At 36.5% G+C, this 23,286-nt stretch overlaps 1 protein-coding gene across 11 annotated transcripts in view; it reads left to right on the top strand.

Moving 5' to 3' along the window:
* Nucleotides 1–23,286, top strand: part of LOC117421494 (transcription factor 4) — a 173,086-nt gene that overhangs the window by 35,824 nt on the left and 113,976 nt on the right. For all 11 annotated transcript variants that reach the window (XM_058995294.1, XM_058995274.1, XM_058995268.1 and 8 more), the window contains 2 exons: nt 16,111–16,172; nt 18,904–19,000. In XM_058995294.1, the coding sequence (XP_058851277.1) occupies nt 16,111–16,172; nt 18,904–19,000 (159 nt within the window). The remainder of the gene's footprint in view (nt 1–16,110; nt 16,173–18,903; nt 19,001–23,286) is intronic.

Raw genomic sequence — 23,286 nt, 5'->3', positions numbered from 1 at the left:
ATCTCTAAACTGATCTTCTCTTTTCAAACGTTGCTGAAGAGGTTGATCATGGCGGATAAACAGTTATGGTGGATATGTGACAGGCAGATACGCAACGGATTACTGTAATATGTTCATATTGTACATACTACTGAAACATCTTGATCTACCATTTCCTTATGAGATGTTTTTTACTGTAAAGGTGACATGATTTAAATCACACAGTATGTTTTTTTTTTTCAAATTTGTATACAAGCGTTCCTATAGAAATAGTACATAATAGAAATTTGAACTTCCAGTAATACACTGAATCGGTTCAAGTATGTGCTGTTACGCAATTACACAATTGGAGTCTCAATTGGAATGCTGTGACGACTTGTCATTATTTGTTAGTCTTTTACTAGTTTGGAACATTTACTGTACCCACAAGAGACATCATTCATAGTTTCTAATATACTATTTTCATTTTCTGAAATAGGACACATGAGTTCATGGTAGATTGAAACCAATTGGTGTTAATTTAGTTTTTGTAATGGTTACATTATTCTAAGCAAAAGTCTGGTTTGGGTTTATAAGTCTAGTGATGGAGGAATTTTGTATATGATGGGACTGAAATGTCAAGATGTGTAGACTTTTTCCTGTTTCTTATTTACATAGATGACTTAAAAATTTACAGTAAGTCTGTTTTCAGTATCACACCTTTAGAATGTATAAATGGATTTAACATTTTAGACAATTTTATTAAAAAATAGAAATAAAATAAATTCTGTGTCAGAAGAAATACTGGACATGGTCAAATACATGGAACAGGCTTAAATTACTGGACATTTTAATGTACATTTGACATGTAGCCTGTGTTAAAATAACTGCTTTTTGTGGAATTCCATAGCTGTTGTACAATAAAACAACCGCCGTCTGTTTTGCTGTTTCTGTGTTTTTTCCAACGGCAGGCTACATACCAAGGCTGTAATGCAGTTGCCGATTTTGACAAAGCACCTGTGTTTCAAAACAAGTCAATGTTGCATTTAATCCATTGGCTGATGTAAGCAAGTTATATATAGCCACGAATGAAACCCTTTTTTCTAAGTAGTTAGTACTGTAGTATCGTGATGTTATGGTTGTGCTGGTAGAGCACTGGCACACCAAAATGCAAAAGTAATTGAAAACACCTGGGGCGAATGCTTTCTGATGGAATCTGTTTGAACACTACTTTTCATCACATGTTCAGCACTGACCTTGCAGCAGTAATATATTTTAGTTAGTAGCAGTTACTTTTATTAGGAACTGGCATCTGCTATCAGGGCGGGGTTATTAGCATGCACTTGAATTTTGGAGAGGTCTCATCTCATGCGAAAAATAAGGCCCAGCACACTGAACGTCGTTCTCCGATTTGAGTGTTTTTGGTTTTGTATTGCCGAATTGTAAGTGAGTTTTATTGGTGGTTTCCAGTAAACCAAATAAAACTTGTCATATCCCTTTTAATTTAATTATTTGGTGTAATGCTCAGGGTGTGGGAGGTGGCAGTATTTTGTGTAAAGCACAGTGTTAAAAGAATGTGAATATCATAAATGTTATGGACCTTTTTAACACTAAAATAGTAAGATATTTATACTAAAAAACTGTAGACTAATGTAAAAAAAATGCTGAAACAGAAAAACACTGTCCAGAGATCTTTCTCTCAAAAGGCCTGTGTGGTTCTGTTTAAAAAGATTGGAAACTACTGTAGTCTACTAAAAATGGCCACTCCAGTGCAATGATAGTATAGGGATTATTGCCCACATTGTCAAACAGGTAACACAGCAATAACAATCCATGATAGAATACGGAACAGAAAAGCCAGAGCCAGTGCAGATCTCAAACCCCAGGGGCCGTATTCACACGGACAAGTCTTTTTAATGCAATTTTGGTCTTTTGTAAAATCTTAACTTTAAGACTACCCTGGAGGAGGCCTAATTTGCTATTGACCACAACTATTTTTAACTAACCTGGTCCGACAGATGATACTGTACGTTTTATTTGAAGATCACCCAGATGTGGAAAATTGCTCATCGCGTGTGTTTGTAAACCGAGAAAACCCTTTGGAAGTTTTTACCGAGACTGAACTGAGAAGTCGATACCGTTTTGGGAGACGGTCAATTGAAACGCTAATACGTCTCTTAAATGCAGACCTTTCTCCCTCAACCAACAGAAGCAATGCAATTCCACCTTTTGTTGCAGGTAAAAAATAAATAAACGGTACATTTACTATCTTTACAATCACTCAGACTTATTTAAATAATTGAAAAAAAAAAGCTACCAAATTGTTTTATTAGTTTGACATTATTGTATATATTTACAGTACATTTTCTGATACGATTTATATTTATGATTTCGGATGAGACGTAAAACAGACGTCCTATTGTAAATGACTATGCAGCAGCAGTTCACCCCCTGGTCTCTAAAGCCTGCCGCACACACACACCGACTCACACTGTCCCGACATCTCATCTCAACTGGCCGTACAGAGTCTGGATGAATCATAGCAGTGTGCGTGCCCTCAAAACCAAGATTATGCAGATTTCAGTCTGGATGTCTTCAGATTTGAAGATTTTTCAGACGCAGTTTCGTTCAGATGTGATCAGTCTGTCTGTGTGTGGCGGTTGCCGACCAAGATTGACTGAGACAGATTAGTCATAAGTGTGTCAACCAATGGTGAAGCAGGTTTAAGTGACGTAGCTTGTCATGTCATACCAGATGGCGGAATATTGACAGCTTTAGTTCCACAGGTAAAAATACATTAGTCTTGAATTGCTATGAGTGTCCCGAATTCAAAAATACCAGATATGTGCACATTTTAATAGTTTTTTAGGTGTTTACTAATCAAAGGTAAATTATCAGTTTACCTTTTTATTATCAATCTACTGGGCTAAAACAGAAGTAACCGGTGCGTCGATCTCCAATAGGTCACAAATCACAAGCCCCTAGATCCACACGCTGAGAAAAAAATGCCAAAGTCAAATAAAAATCAACAGGTTGGATTTTATTTACCACAAGCTAAAGTGTAGTAGACAAACTATACAAAAAGTCAAACACTATCTGAAAAGTTTGCACAGTGTAAATTAATAGGCTAAGCACTTCTTTTGGTTGCCTCGCGGTGCTGTCTCCGCTAATCAGCATACGATGCCATGCATAATATGAGGATCGCTATGTTGGGCTAAGTTAATACAAAAATGTGTACAGGACAGTATTAATTAAATTTGCATACATAGTAATCACCAGTCTAGTTGTGGTTAGTAATTCAGTCTTAGCAGTGTGCGACACCCAGTCGGGAAAAACTCATTTGTGACGTTAAACCAAAACTGAGCACAACTGATCACAGAATCTGTGCATACTCAGATGAGATGCGTCAGGACGACTTGAGTCGGGCTGTGTGCAGCGGGCTTAAGTTGCTAAATAATGTAATTTCTTGCCTTCTAATTGCAGTGAAGGAGCCAAACTGACAATTTTCCCTCAGGCTGCGAGCAGCTTTCTCATGAGCGGGAGATATTAAAGAGATGTCGTGTGAGGACAGAAACATGGTCTGTTAAGACCCCCAGAAAATCACTTTGTGAATTGGATTTAAGACTGCAAAACAGACTTAAGCCAGTTGTTTGGTCTTAGACTTAAATCAGCTTTGAAATTCACTTTAAAGTTATCAGTGTAAAAAGTTTTCAGGATGTTAACAATGAAAATACAAATTACCGGCATGTTATTTAAACAGTTATAGCAACACTTGGGGATGTATAACGCTATATTTCTTGGAACCCCGCTACATACTCTTTAAGTCATTATACCTAAGTTGAGATATTTTGTAGTGCTGGATCAACACAGGATTTTCATGTTTGGATATTTGCTCATGATTTAAATATTTGTTTGGATATTCATTTGTTTTCAAAAAATAATAAAAGCCATTATATTGCTCAGGAAGCAGGCATAGCAGCAGGGGCAGGGGGGCGTGGCACCTGTGTGTGTGCCTTTATTTTACAGCAAGACGTTACAATATGTAACATGATAAAGTAGAAAAATATCCCTGGCGTAAAGAATACGTTTTGTAGGCCTTACTTTACCCCAGTGAATTAGCTACAAAACAAAGGATGCCAAATAGTTCAAGTTAAATGTTGTTTTGTTTATTCCTGAAATAAATAGTACATAAAGTTGACACTGCATTTGATTTATTTTTTACTTTCTTTTTTTTTATTCCTTGCCATTGCCGTTTCTTCACAGTAAACAATGGCCATAGACACATTTTCATGAAGTAATAACATGAGGTTTACTTGTGCCTTTTTGTAGCTGAACAAGCAAACGAAAACTGAAATGTAACTTTAAACACTATAAACAAATAAAACAAACATGTAAATGGCATTGTAAAATGAATGGGGAAAAAAACTCACCAATATACACAATATATAAAATCTATATAAAAATCACTACACAACATTTCCAGCAAGTTTAGCACTGTTTAAGCGATGCATTTCAGAATGAAGTGCTTGCCTTTTTTTCAGTCCCATGAGATTCTGACTCACTGTAAAGCAGCACAGCGTGTTTTTTACCCAGATGGGCTTCCATAGAGATCACTATGCGTGCACGCGCATAATCTGGGTTGTTTACTTTTTGCTGTCTAAAACTGTCAAGAACTGCTGAGTTGATACTGTGTTTTTTGTTTATTTTTTTCACACAGAGCTCTTTTTCATTTGCCATTTTAACAGTCGTGCAACTTCTGGTGAAGCAGTAAATAAGTGCAAGGTATTTTTGTCATTTCTAGCGAATACAAACACCTGATTTTTGGATCCGAATTCATGTGAAAAAATGTTCGTTCGGATATTTGTCCCAGCACTAATATTTTGTAATAAGAGTAAGTTGACAGGATCTTTCTCTCTCTGTGTTATACATCTCTGTAATGTATAGGGGATATGACATTGTGGCCTTTGCAGGGTCATTTTTGATTTTGGCACTTTTGCTGGTAACTTGCAGTGGTTAATGTTTGATTTAGCTTGTATTTATTTGCTGATCAGATTTTGAGATGATGTCCACATTTGAGTAGCAAATTGCTATGCTAAACCAATGTGTCCCCATTACTTATAATAGACATGTTTGCATGCCATTTGGTTTGCTGGTGCATACTGTTATAAACTTGTGCAGATCCAATAATGTATACTATACACATGTGCTCACTAGCACATTGTTGCTGAGTGGTATTTTAGTTACCGTAAAAACTGTTGTATGAGTTGATTTTCTAGGCATTTTTGCAGGGCCCTTAAAAGGGGGGAGCGACTAATACGCCTGTGAGACGTATGCGTCAGTGTGTCTGATGTTAAACTACTGTACCAGCGCAACAATGGGATTGCTACAGAGCGGTTATTATGGCTCACACAAACTTAACTAACATCAATATGCTAAGTCACTTTGAATGTTAAACCTAAGTGTTCAGACTCTTTTAGACTAAAAACGTACTGCTTCTCTGTTAACTCTAGCTGTCAATCTCTATGAATTTCCTTATTCCCACCCTCCTGAGCCATTGATTTGTCAACATTCAGACTAAACCCTCCCCTGGGATCCGTAGCGAACGGCTATTAGTTAGAAAGTCGAGTAAATGTTATTGTTTGAGTTTGTTGTAACTGCAATGCTTTTTGAGAATGGTGTGGCAGAATAGGGGGAGGAGTCAGGCGAAGCAGAAGCCCTAAGTATAGCCTAGGTTAAGATGTGCACTGTAATTAAAAAAACAATATATATTTAAACTTGAAGTCTCAAAAAGGGAGCGACTTTAACCCCGGTGCAACACTATAAAAACGTTTTTTACGGTAGTTTCTTAAATTAAAAATTATTTTCGTGTGTAGTAATTATTGCAGTCCATTTCTGAACCAACCTTATACAAACACAAAAAAAGATCAAGAGCAATCTATCCTACATTGATTAGCCTTTGGGCCAGCATTCAGTTAGGAAGATTTCAGTGATCACCACTGCTTAGGAGACAATTTGTGTAGCAGTTCTGATATCCATGTTGCTCTGCACTCGGTAGTCTCATTACAGATTTATTTTATATAAAGTGGGCTGCTACTGTACATTTTCTTTCATCCACAACACTGTAAGCCTCCCAACATTGATTCAGCTGTCCAGGCCCTGCAAGCACACAATTACTGAAGCCTCTACAAAGCAGTCTGCAGAGACAGCTTCTGAAGGATGTATGCTGTTAGGCAGCTGCAAACATCTGGCATTACCAGGAGGGGGGAGGGGGGAGGGGGCTTTATTTTCTTTTATAGCAGCTGTTAATAATGGACTCTTTGAAAGTGAAGTATTTTCAGCAGAATCAATCAAGTTTGGTCAGATCAATAACATTAAATGATGCCTGTAGTGTTAATTGGATATCGATAGAACTGCTGTTCATTTACCTTAGTGTAATACCAGTTCTTAAAGCCAGACTTAAGTGTCCCAGAATGTGCAATCAGCAACCAATTTCCTAATCGAATAACGTGCAGATATTAATCTACAGTAATCTATGCAGTAATGTGTGCCAGAAAATAAGAACAATAATTAAATACAACTGAAAACCTGCATGTACATATTACTATACATAGCAATGTAATGAGCCCTATTCACAAAAACATTCCTTAAGTAAGTTGAATTAAATAAAGATGGAATTCATAAACAAGTAACACCTGATGTGTCATTTGAGATATAGCATGTATTTATTTTCCCCTCATTCATTAGTTTGAGCATTAGATTGATTTGCATGTGATGGGCACTCTGGTGCCCATTTAAACCTGCTGCTTTCTCTCAAATAAATACACTTTGAAAAAACGTGTGCTTACTTATCCTACCTGAGCCCAGCAGGATTTGTATAGGTTCTACTGACACAGAGGCTGTATACAACATACTGGAAAGGTTCCATACATTCTTGCAGTCTGTTTCGTGAAAATGTTACTCTGATAAAAAAAAAATGTATACACATAGCATTCTTCATAAGTACATAAACCTTTAAAATGCCATTCGTGTATGCTCATATGTGCATTGTGTGTAAGGGGAAAAAAAGATTGGTTAAAAAAAAAATACGATGTGCAAATACAGCTAGGTGCCCTCTACCAAAAGAACTGCAGTAACCACCATGGTGGTCGAGGTCAGCTAATCCGATTCTCCACTGTCTGGCATTCTACAGTGACAACCTGCAAGAAAATGGGACATTAATGAGTACCATGTGTTGGGGAGTACTTATTATTTCATAATTTTAATTAGAGGTTGTATACCCCTAACTCCACAAACCAGGAAGGAGTTGAAAAGGTTTTTTTTTGTTTTTTTTTTTCAAACTACAGTACTTCTTTAAGAACGAGAACAACATGAATCAAGATGTCCTTTAAACATTAACTGGTTATTTTGATTTCAGTGCCGTTTCCAATTATTTGTGGTTTGAACAGAATTTAACAAAGTGCAACTGTATCTAACAGCTGGTTCTATTACTTTGCAGAAACTCTAGGCGTTGTACCTAACCCCAGAGCCCACCAATAGTAAATTGTTTATGGAACGAGCAGTAAAATTTTACATTTTGAGTCGTTCTTGGTTTATAAAACATTAATTGAAATAGAAAAGTCAGATGATTTTGCGAATACAACTGTATTTCTAAAATTGGAGAAGCATTTCAAAAATAATTATACCCAATGTGTGTTTCTACCCTTGTATCAATTTGGAACAGCACTGTGTTTGGAAGTCTGATGTTTTGAACGGTCCATCACTAACCCTGGTAGATTTCAACCTTCTGGTTGTGCACTCTTTCACATGTAGTGTTAAACAGTATTGCTCTTCATATTCAGAGTAGCCTCATACCTCAACCTTAGGAACTAGAAAGAAATTGTGTTTATCAATTACAAATTAAACATTTTCAACTGTTTTTTTTTTCATCATTTAAAATAGCCACTGTTTCTTACATAAGTTTTACAGTGATCAATACATACATAAATGAATGAAGTAGTGGTACTAACATGCTTATGAAAAAAATCCTTTCCCTGTTCAAAACAGACCCCCCCCCCCCCTCCTCTGAGACATATTGCTGTTTCACAAGCATAACATAAAATACAAAGTTTAACCTACAGTAATATTGTTAACTATTCAGAATTATTTTCTTCAAGATTATGTATATTTATTTTATAGATTTTTATGAAATCAAACTTGGTTTCTGATTTTTTTTTATTTATTTATTTTTTTCGGTGTAATTGCCTAACTGATCCAAACAAGGAAAATCAAATTTTGCAAAGGCGTGTGGTGTATATTAGAGGCACACATTTAGCTTTAGTTTTAATATTGCCAACAAAGGTCCAGTGTAAAATTGATGTTATACTCAATCCTATACAAGTTACAGATGTGGCCCATGAGAGGCAGGTGGTTTTAATAGCCAGTTTCATTTTAATTACAGTGGCGATGTTCAGGTTAAAATATGCAGTCACGTAAAGACAGGTGCTCGACCTATAACAAACGTTGTACTGTATAAAAATTGGCAATTGCAAGGGGGTAGTCTGAGACTCAAGAAGGCTATGAAAACATGAAATATGTTATAAAACCAGTGATTCGGGTTATAATGCTAGTATTAAAAAAAAGATTAATTGGGTAAGCTACAACATGGTGCTACGTCAGTACACAGAGCTGCCACATTCTAATAAATATAGAATTAAAAAAAAAAACCTATGGAGTACTTGTGTTAAAATGCAAAAGTAGACCAGCTACTGCAATCATTTTTCCCCTAACCCCCCTCCAAGAAAAAAACCTTGGTTTAATAGGTATGGGACTGTTTTCCAATAACAAGCAAGATAACTGTATTAATACGTTTCTGTTTTATGTCAAACTAGTTTAATTTCATCACTGTGAAAGAAATGGTCTTGTCTGTCAGTGTAATTTTATTAGCTCCTGATTGATGCAGTGCAGAGTTTCATGCTGTTTCTGATAGGCGAGCTGCACCACACTGTGGGACCTAAGGGCTTAATGCGGTCTCTATGGGCTACAGTTAACACTCGGTGCACATAAGTGCAGCCTAACGTTGCACGTACAATTGAAGATTTGTAATATGCTGAATATATACATGTAATTATTAGTGTTGTGTCTATGAATATGAATGTGAATCATAAGATTATTTTGAAATGGATATACATATTTAGTCGTGTAGGCTGTTCAATATGAACAGTGATTTCTTCTTCAGAACTGTATGTACCCTTATAAAAGTTTACCATAGCAAAAGCATAGCAAAGTTTAATAAAGTGCAGTCACAGCATGGTGAAGCATAGGTAAGCATTGTAAAACAGAGAGGTATGGTAAAGCATATTAAGATGTTAGATGTTTTATTTTGGCAAACCTGTTGTGTGTTTTCTGTCTGTTTACTGGAAGTTCCTTAACAGTTCCTTAACTTAATAGTGACATTTTCAAGCAGGTGGTTAACAGGATAAAATATAATGATTTACAGTTTAAAAAATAAATGTAAGCATGTTAAACAGAGGTTGGGAATGCTTACAAAAATCCTAAATTAGCATAATAAAATAGAAACTAGGCCTATACTATACTAGGTACAAACCATCAAGCTTCCTTCCACCTGTTTCAATTTATAAAAAGGAAGCTCTTGCTTGCAGACCCATCACTGAATTAGGTAGCTGTGGGGTGGATGTTAAACATAACCCTGAAGGTGTTGACATGTATAAGACATTGAACAGAAATATGCAGAATACACTTGTAAACATGCATAGCTGTATTATAACTGCTTATCCGCCATGATCAAGCTCTTCAGCAACGTTAGTTTATTATTAGTTGCCGTACAGTGTGTTGTATGTACTCCGTGCGCTACCATTACTGGTAGTGTCACGTGAGCTGTTCAGTGTGCTGATAAGTAAATAAATCCTGTTTGCCTTTGGGGCGGATCAATGTCAACATCCATCTCAATCTCCTGTCTGCCTGTCACTCAGCAGCGAATGCACGCACCCACATGGCTACTCTGTCACAAGCATTACTACCCTATATATTTCTAAACAAGGGATTTAGGGGAGCTCCCTAATAAAAGCTGAATCTCAAAACAATAATTGTGTGACTAGTAATTGTTACAGCTGTATATAATGGTATTTAAAACGGGATTCATTTATCTGACTTTTTACATATCCACCCTTACTGTGGTCACACTGCAGTCAGATACGCAATGTATTACTGTAATTAAATTATATTTTTTTGAATTTGTCAAGTAGACACACAAACACAAAAAAATCATCTCATTCTAAATGGTAATCTGCCAAATATATTTAAGATAATGGTAGAGTGAATTTTAATGCACCGGTATTTATTATGTTTATTAATATTTTCTTTTATGGGGCTATTGTTGGATTACTGTAAACAATTATAGTTCTTAATCCATGCACATGGATTATTGAAACTAACATAATAGAGTGTCTGAGCGCTGCAGAATTTGTTTAAAATCCATGTTAAAATAAATAAATAAATTAATAAATCCAAGGGATTGAGTAAATCTGAATTAACACGGAAAACATGTTACACTGTTGAAAGCCATTCATTCTAAAGATTATTTTCTTTCCTTATTTCACCTAAGAACACTTCTCCATGAAATTTGAGTCCATGACCCTCACTGGTTATTGTATAGCCTCCTCCTGACATATACAGACACAAACTGCCAGCATTGCAGACATATCATACAACAGGGGTCAAATAACTGGTATCATTGTGTTGCACCAACTGGTTACATGAGAAACTAATACCTGGCTGACAGATCTGAGTAAATTGCGAGAGCAGGGATGCGGGAAGTGGGGGTGCTGGGGGTGCTGGGGGTGCAGCTGCACCCCCACATGCCGATGGGCATTTGCACTGCCTGCAAGAATGAATGAGCATTTGCACTGCCTGCAAGAAAGTAATGAATCAATTGTTTCAATCAATTAGTTTTGCTTTGTGGATGCTGGCATATATTGTTTCAACCAATTAGCACTAAGCATTGATATGCAAGGGCGGGCGTTTATTGTTCCAACCTATCACTGGTAGTATATCAGCACCAAGCACTGTCATGTGAGTGACTGTGTTTACTTTACAAATGTGTCCTGACCTAGCAACTGGTTTCGCTATGACAGATGACAAAACTGTAAAAAGAAATCTCTAACTTCCAGAACCACATTTTAAAACAGTCAAGGATAAAGGATATTTCACTATTAACTAGAACTCACACTCGTATTAGTGCTGCTGTCTTCTCTGTCGTGTTCTTTTTTTTTATTCATATGCCCTTTTGTAACTGTTACTGCAACAGCCCAGGCAAGTGATGCACGGGGAGGTGAAACCACTGTACTACTAAGAGATTAAACAATTATAATGGCTCCAAGAGCACACAAAGTCAGGACTGCCCAGTCCCTGACCACATTCCGGCACCTCCTAAAGACTCACCTCTTCAGAAAACACCTGTAGAACTCCTCTGTTTTTCCCCTGGGACACATCACCCTTCCTTAAATGCGCTTTACTTGCTCTTATCTGCCCCCTATTTTACTGCATTTAATCCTGTACTTCAGAGTACTGTAATCTGCCAAGTATTTAATCTGTAGTATTTTGTATTTAATTATATCCTGATGTAACTATCACTGACACTGTTATCTACTGTATTATTGAATCGTATTTTGTCACACTTGTACTTGCTTGAACTAAAGTCATTGTATTTATCTTGCTCTTAATTGTATTATTACTTGTACTGTGATTCTTGAAATGTATTTGTTTACGACTGTAAGTCGCCCTGGATAAGCGTCTGCTAAGAAATAAATAATAATAATAATGGATGTATGGCAGCACCACCTTCTAAAATTCGTAGACTTACTGTACAGCTCCCTGAAAATGCATTGCCAAATATAATAATCAAGGTTGCAGTTCCACCAGTACCGGTACCTACTGTACCTGCCGCAACTACGCCCCCAGCTGTGTCCACTGAACCTTTGTATGAGGCATTTCAACCAAAGGACTACAGATTTCCTACTCGCTGCTTTGGAAATGAAAAATTCTCTCTGCTGTAGATCAGCTTGGTTTGAAAAGTGGTCTTGGTTGCATTATGTTAAGGAATACGATCATCTGCTAAGCGAACGTGACAGAAGCAGTAAAAATGATCGCTGGACTGCGTCTTACACCGATTAGTGCGCTTCTATCTGAAGGTGTTGTACTACAGCAGACGATGGCAAAAGCAGCTCTGCATATGCTGTTTGGTTCAGTCCTTGGCAGACAAGGAATACCCTTTCGTGGCAACGAGCATCGAGATGAATTGAGATGATGTAGTGAACAGATCAGAAACTGGAGATACTGCGGTGGCTGAACTGACGAGACAACTGGATGTCAGACACAATCCAAAGTGAAATAATTGAGATATTTGCACACTCAATTCAAAGGGAGATCATTGCAAAGGCCCTAGAAAGCCCCTTCTTCGGATTGACTGCAGATGGTACAACAGACATGTACTACTGAACAATTCTCATGCAGTTTACAATTTGTCAATGAAAAACTTAAAGTGCAGAACCACTTTCTGGGATTTTACAGCACACCTGACACTACTGCTGAAACATTATTTAACTGCATATTATTATGAGTACAGCGTACAAACAAGCTGAAAGCTATATGTTTGTACATGTAATGCTGACAAAATACAGACAAATCATTTTTACCGTAAATAAATAAAACAAATTAATATATTTTTTTATTTAGTCATAGGGAAAGGTTTTGACTAAAAAAAAAAAAAAAAACAGGTAGGCACTGTCACTGTGCTAATCACTGCCTCGATCTTGTACTGCAAGAAGTAAGCCGAGAGGTGCATCTTGTGGCAGATGCACTAAACTTCGCCCGTGATGTCTCAAATGCGGTTCGCGAGTCTGCAAATTTTGGTTGTAAGGAAGCCGTGTGCAATCTTTTGAGCCTTTGCCCAACCAGGTAGTGTGTGCATGCAGCAGCAATCTCCCGTGTCTGTTATGCCTGTGAAGAACTCTTGGCGACCTTGTTGGCTCTCAAAGACGACAAGAGTGTGAGAAGTGAAACACGGGCAAAGATTGCAGGGCTCCTCAAACAGGCTAAAATGCCTGAACATACTTTGGCCTCTTATGCTGTGAAGCGATATTTGGCCCTTGTGAAGGGGTCGCCAAAAGTCTGAGTTGCTCAACAAGACACAGCGTGCTGCAGCCAAAAATAATTTAAAGTACCTCAGCCAAAAAGAGATAGCGGAACACCAGATCGTTACAGACAGACCGCAGAAACAGAAGACGTTCGTATGGAAACCAGTAAAGAATCGTGGAATTTTATGAAGCTCTGGATCTGGTGTCAGTCGAGCTTCAACGACGCTTTGACCAAGAGGGCATAGAGATTGCAGCCCAAAGGGAGAAAATCCACCTGGTTTCTGTGTCAGTCAACTTCACCGTCGGGAATCCTGAGGATAAAACACTACCTCCGCTGCCGCAACAGATTAATAGGTAGAGGCTACACCTTCAATTAATGATGCTGGGTGATTTAACGAGGGAGAAGGATCTTAAGAATGTGACCGATTTGGCAGATTTTTTTTTAGTACCCTACAGCCACAAACTCGACAACTGTTCAAGGAGGTTGACCGGCTCATCAAACTGTGTACTTTGCCGGTATCTGTTGCAAGGTCAGAACGGTCCTTATCTGCTCTCGGACGCCTTAAAAGTTGGCTATGCAGCACAATGAGCCAAAAAAGACTCGCACATCCTGCTTTCATGCATGTGCACCGTGACGTCCTTGACAGTCTAGATGTTGTTTCTCTTAAGCAACATTTTGTAAGCATGACTCCTGAGCGTAAATCAGTTTTTGGAATAGCCTAATCTAAACAGATTTAAACAGATCAATAAGTAAGCAAAATGTGGGGGAAATTATGGTAAACTGTAAAGTTGCCATGCTGTTTGGGTAGTTCATAAGTAGGGTTGGTAGATTTTGACATGTATTATTACCAATAGCCTTCTACTTGCCTTTCTGTGTGCTGACTGCTTCAAATGAAAACAAAATCAAAACAAATCAATTTACAGCAAATTGACTTCAATCTTTCTTTAACTAAAGAATTACTCACAGAAAAAAGCAACTCTCTGACTAACTAGCTCATTGCGGTTTATTGCTCTGTATCCCTGGGTTGCAATTTAAAAAGCGCCCCTATTAATGCAAACACATAAGCTAATCAATACTTCATGGAGTTTTTTAATTCTTAATTCTACATTTTTTGCTATTTAAGTTTAACAAGCCGTGTGTATCCAGACAGAATATCTGTATTTTACGAAATCACCAGTGTGTAATGTAATGTAGTGTAGTGTAGTGTAGTGACTACATCCTCCTTTCAGTGAGAGGAAAGCCACCAGTTTTCATTAAGGAATGTAGAGCTACAAAATATTTTGAGCTCGATTTAATCCAGCCCATGGTTTAACAGTTCTAATTACAGCTTTAAAGATAGGTAGAGAGAACATAAATAAATGTCAAACTCTACCAACCCTATATTAATAAGTAACAATTGTTACCAAATGCCTCTAATCTGCTTTCGTACTAGCCTTCAAAATTGTAACTCTGTTTCCCAACGCGTCTACAGAACGAAATGAAGTGATCGTTGTGGCGGAACTTTCCCGAATAGCAGGCATCTGTAGCATGTTTTCAAGTCTTGTCTGTGTTACAGTAGAGACCAGGACAATGTATAATGTTTGTGCTTGATGATTTGAATAGTTCACTTCTGTAGTTAACTATTTTATGTAGGTTAAAGATGGGTTGATGTTTTATTTCTGACATGACACAGCTGTCTCGTTCCTGTTTTTAAAAGTATGTTTGAAATCAAAATGTAAGCTTTTGGGATGTTGTTTTTATATATAGTTGTTGCAAATATTTAAATGCTTGTCGTTTTTTAATAGGCTACATAATAAGTGCAATGGCATTTATACAACTCTACAGTTTGCGAATAGACATATTAAACATGTTGATTAGAATGAATGCATTTTAGTGCCAAAGATTGAATGTATTTTATTTGTATTTTACTGTTTTAAAAAGGTATCTAAGGATGACACAAAGTAGGCTATGTGTGTTTAGTATGTCATTGCATTTTATTTATGAAACATCTGATCTGCATTGTAGTTAATATGTTGTCTTTTGTTGCTTTCAGTCTTACTTAACTTACATTTTCAGACTTGTGTTTCAGATTTTTTCACTTTGTGCCGCTGTCTTATTCCTTATGAAACTCACTTGGTCTGTGCATATTTTGACCATGAAGTGCACAAAAATGAAGATTTTTTATATATTTAAATATTGCCCGAAAGTGCCTCCCCCTCCCTTTAATTTTCAGCACCCCCAGTTTGAAATTCGTTCCGTCGTCTCTGTGCTGGGGGGGGGGGGTCTTACTACTTTAAGAATTGCTGTGTATAGTGGAGGAGAGGCTTACACTGATTAGCAGTGTACTGCTCAGAGTTCTATTGTGTTAAGCTGATTGTAATACTGTGCCACTACACTTACAATGTAATATATTAGCTATACATTTGTACATTCTCTTTCTGTAAACCAGTTTGAGTGTGTGTTTAGTAGGGATTCTTATTGGTTATAGTGAATCTTGATGATCTGAATTCTGATTACATCAAATGCTTGATACTTAAAGGGTTGATTTATATTATGGGGATTAAAGCCTGATGTGTTTTTAAAAAAAAAAAAAAAAAAAAAAAAAAAAAAAAAACATGCCAGTATATTTAATTAGGTTTGCTGTGTTTACTTTATGTTGAGTAGTTGTGTGCAGCTACAATATTGTCAGGGGTGTGGGCTGTCAGACTAAACAGTGAAAGAAATATGAGTTTTTGGTGGTGGAGCTTTTACTTGACAGCAACCCTGCTTATATCAGAGATGCATCATATAATAAATAACAGGTGAAATCATTCTGCAGACTGCCTGCCCCTCTCATTAGCCTTTGCTTGCTTATTGACTTGCTTAACAGTTTTTGAAGGTAAACTTTGTGCTTTAAAAAAAAAAAAAGATATGGTCTCCCTGTGTTGTGTTTTGATAATTAATTCTGGTTAACCAGATACGATGGCCATTAAGAATGCACAAGGGTAAGGGATGATTGGTGATTTAAAATAAATCTAATGGCAATGTGTGTTACTTTCCTAGGTCTGGAAGACAGAACAAGCTCTGGTTCCTGGGGAAATGGAACCCGCCCCAGCCCATCTAAGGTAAGCGCAACCACCACTACCATCACTAGTGTGGTATTAACAGTTTAGTTGAACTCTTTCCTTTCCTGTTATCTGCCTAAACCACTGCCCTATTGCAGGTAGAAAGTCGTTTTTCATCTAAAATTGTGAATGTTTGTGCCTTATTCTGAAAACATTGAAAAGGGATGCTGTTGTGTAACATTAAATCTACAGATGTTTTACAATGCTTGGCAACTAGTCACACTGTGGAATGGATTTATTTGTCTTTTGCTGAAAAAATTAAATAAACAATTGTATTCTCTTAATCTGGGCTGTCATTTTCTGTGTAGACTTTATTATTTTTAGAATTTTCCTAAAAGATCTCTACAAGCACTCAGGAGTTTACATCTGGAAAACCAAACCAAGTACAGTCGTGTGAAATTTGGGGGAGAGAGACCGAACAACTTTTATAATTTGCAACAAATTGTTCATTTACAGAAAAATGATGGAAAACATTACAGGGCATCCTCCAACTAAAACAAATGTATAACTGGGATTAAATAGTAGTTTTAATAATAATAATAATAATAATAATAATAATAATAATAATAATAAACAACAAATGATAGAACAAAATAAAATTGGTTAAGGAAAATGTATTTGCACATATGCCGCTGGTCTAGTAAAGAGCATGCAACAAAGCACATGGCTAATTTCAATACAATGTTAAGCACTGATCAACTGCCGCTTTATCTTCCATTAATACTATGACAATATAGAACGATCAGCTGACTTTCTGGGAGTGACACAAAAACAAAACCTGAGAGAAATGATTCAGGCTTGTCTCATTTTATTTGTTGTTAGTTTTATAATTTATGGATTTTCTAAAAGATCATTTGTAAAGTAAACTGAGACATTTACATGTTTTAAAGATGGCAGCCATTTTCACGATACACCACTTTTAAAACATCCCAACAAAAAAGCAGTGTCTGTGAAATTAAGAATTCAGTAGGGGTGTGGCTGTTTGATGGTACACACTCAGCTCTCTAGTATCACAGAGTAAAAGTTAAATGCTCAGTTCAGTAGGCTGTGTGGTGAGGGGAGGATCCCTCTGCCCACAACCCGACTCCTCTTCATAAATGCAGAATATTTAAAATGGCCAACCCCTTGGAGCAGCTTCAGATAAAGTTGCTTTTCTTCCAGGACCACAAACCGAGGCAAGGTTAATTGTTTAACCAAATACACACAGAAAGTCTCCTTGGTAAATGGATTCAAAACATCCCCTTTCCAGCTCTAAGCACTGCTCCTGTAACCCTTTGTGTCTGACACTATTCATGATTCTTTAGGTATGAACAATGCATTGGCATAAAAATAAGGGTACTTATGAGTCTGCTGTCAACGCGTTTCCCCTTCCTTAGCCACTCAGGAAACGGATTACTCTAATGTGAACAAAAACTAAACACAGTAATGTACAGTATTTTTTATACATTGCTACAAGCGTTAGAATATGTATATATGATGATGATGTATTCATTTTTGCATTGAATAGCAGTCAGGTCAATTTAGTTTATTGTACCTCGTCATAGTAAAATCCTCTATATCCCTCATGAAAGAATAAATGAAGTACAAAGTCTTTTTTTGTAAACTAGTTATTATGGTTATTGCTTTTATGTTTATTATGTTTTGTACCATTTTATACTGTTTGCATCTTTATTAATTTATACGTATGTTACTTTAGAAATGTTTCATATTGGCTTAAGGGTGCTTCATTTGCACCTGATAGAATCAAGTTTCTTCAGTAAACTTGTTGAAATGTATTAGTTCCATTCTAACCCAACAGAAGGAGAATGGAAAGGGTTGACAATAAGTCAAGAAAGAGTACATCATAATAGATGGATTTGCATGGCTTTATTTTTAGAGGTTAATATTAACCCAAATATGTAAGTCGATTGAAACCTGCTGAATAAAGTTACATTACCAGATTGAATTACATACCACTTTGTATTTTTCCACATACTGAACGAAAATTTGACAAATTGAAAAATGACATTTCTAAATCTAACATGAAATAAATACTGTACTACAATTATGGCTAAAAATACAAAATCTGACACATTGAGTAATTCTGTATGTGTGTGTGTGTGTGTGTATATATATATATATATATATATATATATATATATATATATATATATATATATATATATATATATATATATAACGGGCTATAATATCAGATTTAAAACACACAGCTTGGACGAGGCTGTGTGGTCCAGTGGTTAAAAAAATGGGCTTGTAACCAGGAGGTCCCCAGTTCAAATCCCACCTCAGCCACTGACTCATTGTGTGACCCTGAGCAAGTCACTTAACCCCCTTGTGCTCCGTCTTTCGGGTGAGACGTAGTTGTAAGTGACTCTGCAGCTGATGCATAGTTCACACACCCTAGTCTCTGTAAGTCGCCTTGGATAAAGGTGTCTGCTAAATAAACAAATAATAAATGTAACATATGCCTTTTTTAATGATACACATGCTGAAGTGAAATAAAAAAAATGTAATGTGCTGTATTATAGAATGTATTATGCAATAACTACAATCATATTGTACATATTTAAGTCTTGCATAAGAATTGTATACAGTAGCATACAATGTACAGTGTCAAACCTTTCAACCATAGATTTATATTTTTATGTTTTTAAAGTGAAATTCCACAGTTGTATGCTAATTTATTAGCCCGTTTTTGATCTTTTTTGTTTGTTTGTTTCTCACTTTCCAGAATTATGCGGATGGTTCTCAATATAACCACATGGCCAACCGGGACCTTGGGTCACATAACAACATGTCCCCTCCTTACGTTAATTCCAGACTAGCAGGTAAGAGTTCTGTGAGTAACAAATCCATGATGTTGACATGCAAATCCTGTTATGTGAAGTACCGTCTGTTCCCTTTAAACCTTCAAGCTAGCTCATTGTAAGAGCTTCAGCTGTCACCTTTCTGCTGTATCCTCTGCTGTGCTTGTGATACAGGGCAGGGTAGCTTTCTGGGCATTCCTGCAACTAAAGGGTATTCTTAGATGGAGAAGCTCCTGGAGTTTGTTTTACAGTGCTTTAGATGGCCATGACATGACAGATATATTGAGAGGAAGAAACAGCTAACAAACATACTATTGTACCAAAATCTTTCTATCTTAGCACACTCAGCAGTAAATGTGCAATAATATGAAAAGATGTGGGTAAAATTGTGAAATAGCCCTATACTGTATCCCGGTGTCCTTTTGAATGACTATTGTGAATATGTTATTGCTTTGTCATCACTCAGCCAGGGTGCATTTACATTTATTTTTTTGGTCCTGATTTTAAAATAATGTTTATCTTTCATTATTTAACAGACAATTGCTTAAACCTCAGTTTAAATGTCTTCTGCATCTGATATACTCCTGCAGCAATACTTCAGTTTTAGCAGCTAATATAATGGTCTTCATTTCAGTTCTATGGTAAAAAAAAATAAAAAAATTGCAGCAACAGATTCTTTTGCTTGTTTTGTAACCCTAATGTTATTTTTCTTGTCAAACGGGGGAGGCTGTCCCTATAATAATGTCCTCAATGATTAGTAACATTGTGAACAGTACACATGCAATGCAACCGCTGCATTGATGGCTTTGTATTCATTCAAACTAGCTCATCCCTCCATCTGACAAAGAAATATGAATATATTTTTTTCTCTATTGCTTCTGGGTGTAATAATATGTTATATGATATGCAATTGAATTATTTGTTCACAACAAACATGGATAAATATTAGTTTGGTTGCTGTTCCCTTGTAACACATATTTATTTCTTACTGATGTAGTATTGGATGATTTTAGTTGTCATGTTTTAGAACCAACGTGCTATATCAAGCACTGAGCTTGATGAAACTAAATGGAAATCGGAGCTCTTTGTGGTGCTCTTCACCCCTTGTGAGCCAGTACTGCAGCAAACTGGAAAAATGAAACGTGGAGGACATGTATTCCAACATTAAAATCAAACTCCTAAAATAGGTACGATACTGTGAATTGATTTAGTGGTTTTGCTACAGTAATTCATGGGAGGACATTAACATAGGGTCGTGCTTGTCAAGCTTCCCCTTTATCTAGATGGCCAAAGTGAAATAGGCTTGGCGTGTTACGTTTGAAATGTAGTATGTGGGCTTCAAGCAGTATTTTCTGCTATTATTTTAAATTGCAGTGCCCTTTTTAATGATGAATCACTTATGCAGATACTGCAGAAAAAGCAAAAACAAAGCTATTTGCAGAGGTTAAACTAACAAATTAAATGTGTGTATTTTATGGGGAGGGAAGGATAAAGAAGACTTGAGTGTAATATATTGTTGAAACTGTGCTAGGAGTTGCCTGTGTATCCTTCACCAAGACATAAACGTGGCATATATTTTGTTATTAACTGATGCCTTCTAATACTGCAGTTCTAACTGTAAACAAAAAAGACCTACTGACAGATTGTTTTGTGTATTGTAGAAGAGTTACTGGAAACCTCTAATGTAATGGCTGTGGCCAAAAAGATTACTCCCTCCACCACCAAAATGGAGTTACTGTAACAGCACAGCACTAGAGACAGCAGGAGCTGCCTTGATGGCCTATGTATGATTCTGTATTCAGTACAATTTATGATACACTGGTTACTCCAGGACTAATACGTTTTGTTTATTTTTTGCCATTTTGTTTTTGCTCTCCAATAAACAACATATGTTCATAATTAACTTTTACTATTTCATTTCTACAGTACCTTTTGCTTTTAAAAAACAAGCATGGAAGACAATGTAGCAGCAGCTAGGGTAAATGCAAACCAGATATGGAGCAGTGGTGGAGAATGATTTCAGAACAGTGTAAGACATCTTTAAAAACCTGCAACATGTTTTCTGCCATTTTAGTGCAGATGTGTACATTTTTTTAATGGAAACTGTTTTCTATAAAATTAAACTACAATAATAAAACATACCATTAAAACATACCCTTTAAAGATTATGAACTGCTCCTGGCATGCCTGATCATTCACATAATTTGCTTGCCTGAAAAGCTGGTTCATCAGGTGTTTACACAATGCTACTGAAAAGTATGCATAGGGAACCTTCAGTGGCTTAGTGGAGTGGTTTATTCGCAGTACTGTTTTGAACTTTGCAATGCTGTCTAAAGCCATTGAATCTCTTTTATTCATAAAAATTTGTAGATGGGGTGGATTGTATATTTACAATGTACTAGGCTTGTAACGGTAACGATTGGGACCCCATGATAACAAATCAATAATATTTTAATAAAATTAAATATGCCATGAAATTAAACGTGTCTTGTGTATATATATTAACTTATTGTCAAGAACATAATCTGTGTTGGTGCTTCTAAAAGTTACTGAGAATATGCATCTGAACAAATACAGGATGATGATGCAGAGATCAAGAGTAACCTGCTTTGTTAATGTATTTTATACATATTATTTTGTTTTAAATCACACAACTGTAGCCGCCTGTCTTGAGCAAAACTAATAATATTTAACATTACTACATTGTCAGGTGCCACTGTTCTCCAACAGTGTGGCCACCAGTGTGAGTTATGATTACTTTAAAAAAAAAAAAAAAAAAAATCTGAATGACTTCTAATGCTCCCAAAGGATGAATGGAGTATGGTTTCTTGCGTCTTGTAAAACTGCTACAGTGTTGCTGTAGTCTTTCTCCAGGTCTGCAGGCTCCCAGGTCAGACACAGCAGGAGATACCTGTTTCTGTTGCCTCTGTAGACAAGAGGGTGACATGGCCTGCGTCATGGATGACCACCTCAGACTTCCATACTGGGTGTACAGCTGAGGCAGTTAGTAGAAGACAGACCTGTAAGTTTGAACATGCAAAGATCTTGCCATGTTTAATTGGCATTAGTTTAGCCAGTAGATTATTTGAAAAGCTGCTTCGAAATATGCAATTCAGACTTTTAATATGTGTGCAGTATTATACTCTAGGAAGGCAGAAAACTGAAATGAACAATACAGTGTCTCAAAAGAAAGGATAGATTGGATTGGTTTAGTAACTTGTCAGCATGCCAAAGAGAATGCTAGTTATCAAATGTACATCTGATGGAGCTGAAGGCCTTGTCCCTAACAACAGTTGAAAGGTTGCTAGCTGCTGAAATCTGTTGAAATGAGAACTGGTGTAAAAATGTAATTGCCGTAACAAGTCATCCAAGTTGCTCCTATCGAATGCATTGACGTTTAGTGTATTAAGCCCTTATTGCTTATATGTAATTGGATGCCGCCAGTTTTAAAATGTCTGTTGGATGTTATACCAAAGGCCTAGTTCATTGTCAACTTGTAATTTATCTTATGTTAGAATTTTTTTAGTCACAAGCTTAGCATATTTTTAAAGTCCTCTGTTTTATTAGCAGGATTGCAATCTGGAAATGATTAGACCTGTTCAGTTATCTTATGGTTCAGATCACAGTTCTTCCCAGTCGAAGTCCAGAATACTCTTATTCATATGTTTATACTTTGTTATTCCAATTCTGTGGAAATAAATACTTTTTTTACACAGCAAGTTCCTTCTCCACGTATGTGGTACGAATATATACAATGGGGAAGTTTGAGTGACATCATATCCCCCATCAGCAAGCTCTAGCAGGACTATAATAAAGTAATCTGAGCCAAGGGCTAGTGTTACAGCCTTACAAGACAGGGAACAATTCACAAGTTATTATTAATAATGTATTTATTTTAAATTAGGGTACAAGAAGATTTTTTTTTTTCTATGAACTTTAAGACCCATTTTAAATTGAGTGGAACTAAGTGAAGGATGCTTTATTTAATACCAGGTAGGTCTACTTTAGTTTTACCCTGACAGAACAATTGAGTGTAATTGTATATGCAATTGTTTGGTTACACTTCGTCTTCTTGCTCAGTCAGAAGATTTTCACTGGAATTATTATTAAATCGCTCTTGCGATTTATGAGGTCACAAAAAACTCACATAAACCTCACAAAGTTGTATTGTGTTCAGTGGGAGAAACTAGAGAATTTCACCAGAAACCTGAAGACCTGGACAAGCACGTTTTTAAATTTCATCTCGTCACTAAAACATTTTGAAAAATGGGGGCATATTTTAAGTTTTCTCCCAAGCATTCTTAGCA

The sequence above is a fragment of the Acipenser ruthenus genome, chromosome 2, assembly GCF_902713425.1.
Source record: "Acipenser ruthenus chromosome 2, fAciRut3.2 maternal haplotype, whole genome shotgun sequence".
Classification (NCBI taxonomy): domain Eukaryota; kingdom Metazoa; phylum Chordata; class Actinopteri; order Acipenseriformes; family Acipenseridae; genus Acipenser; species Acipenser ruthenus.
This window is presented reverse-complemented; position numbering and strand designations above follow the sequence as displayed.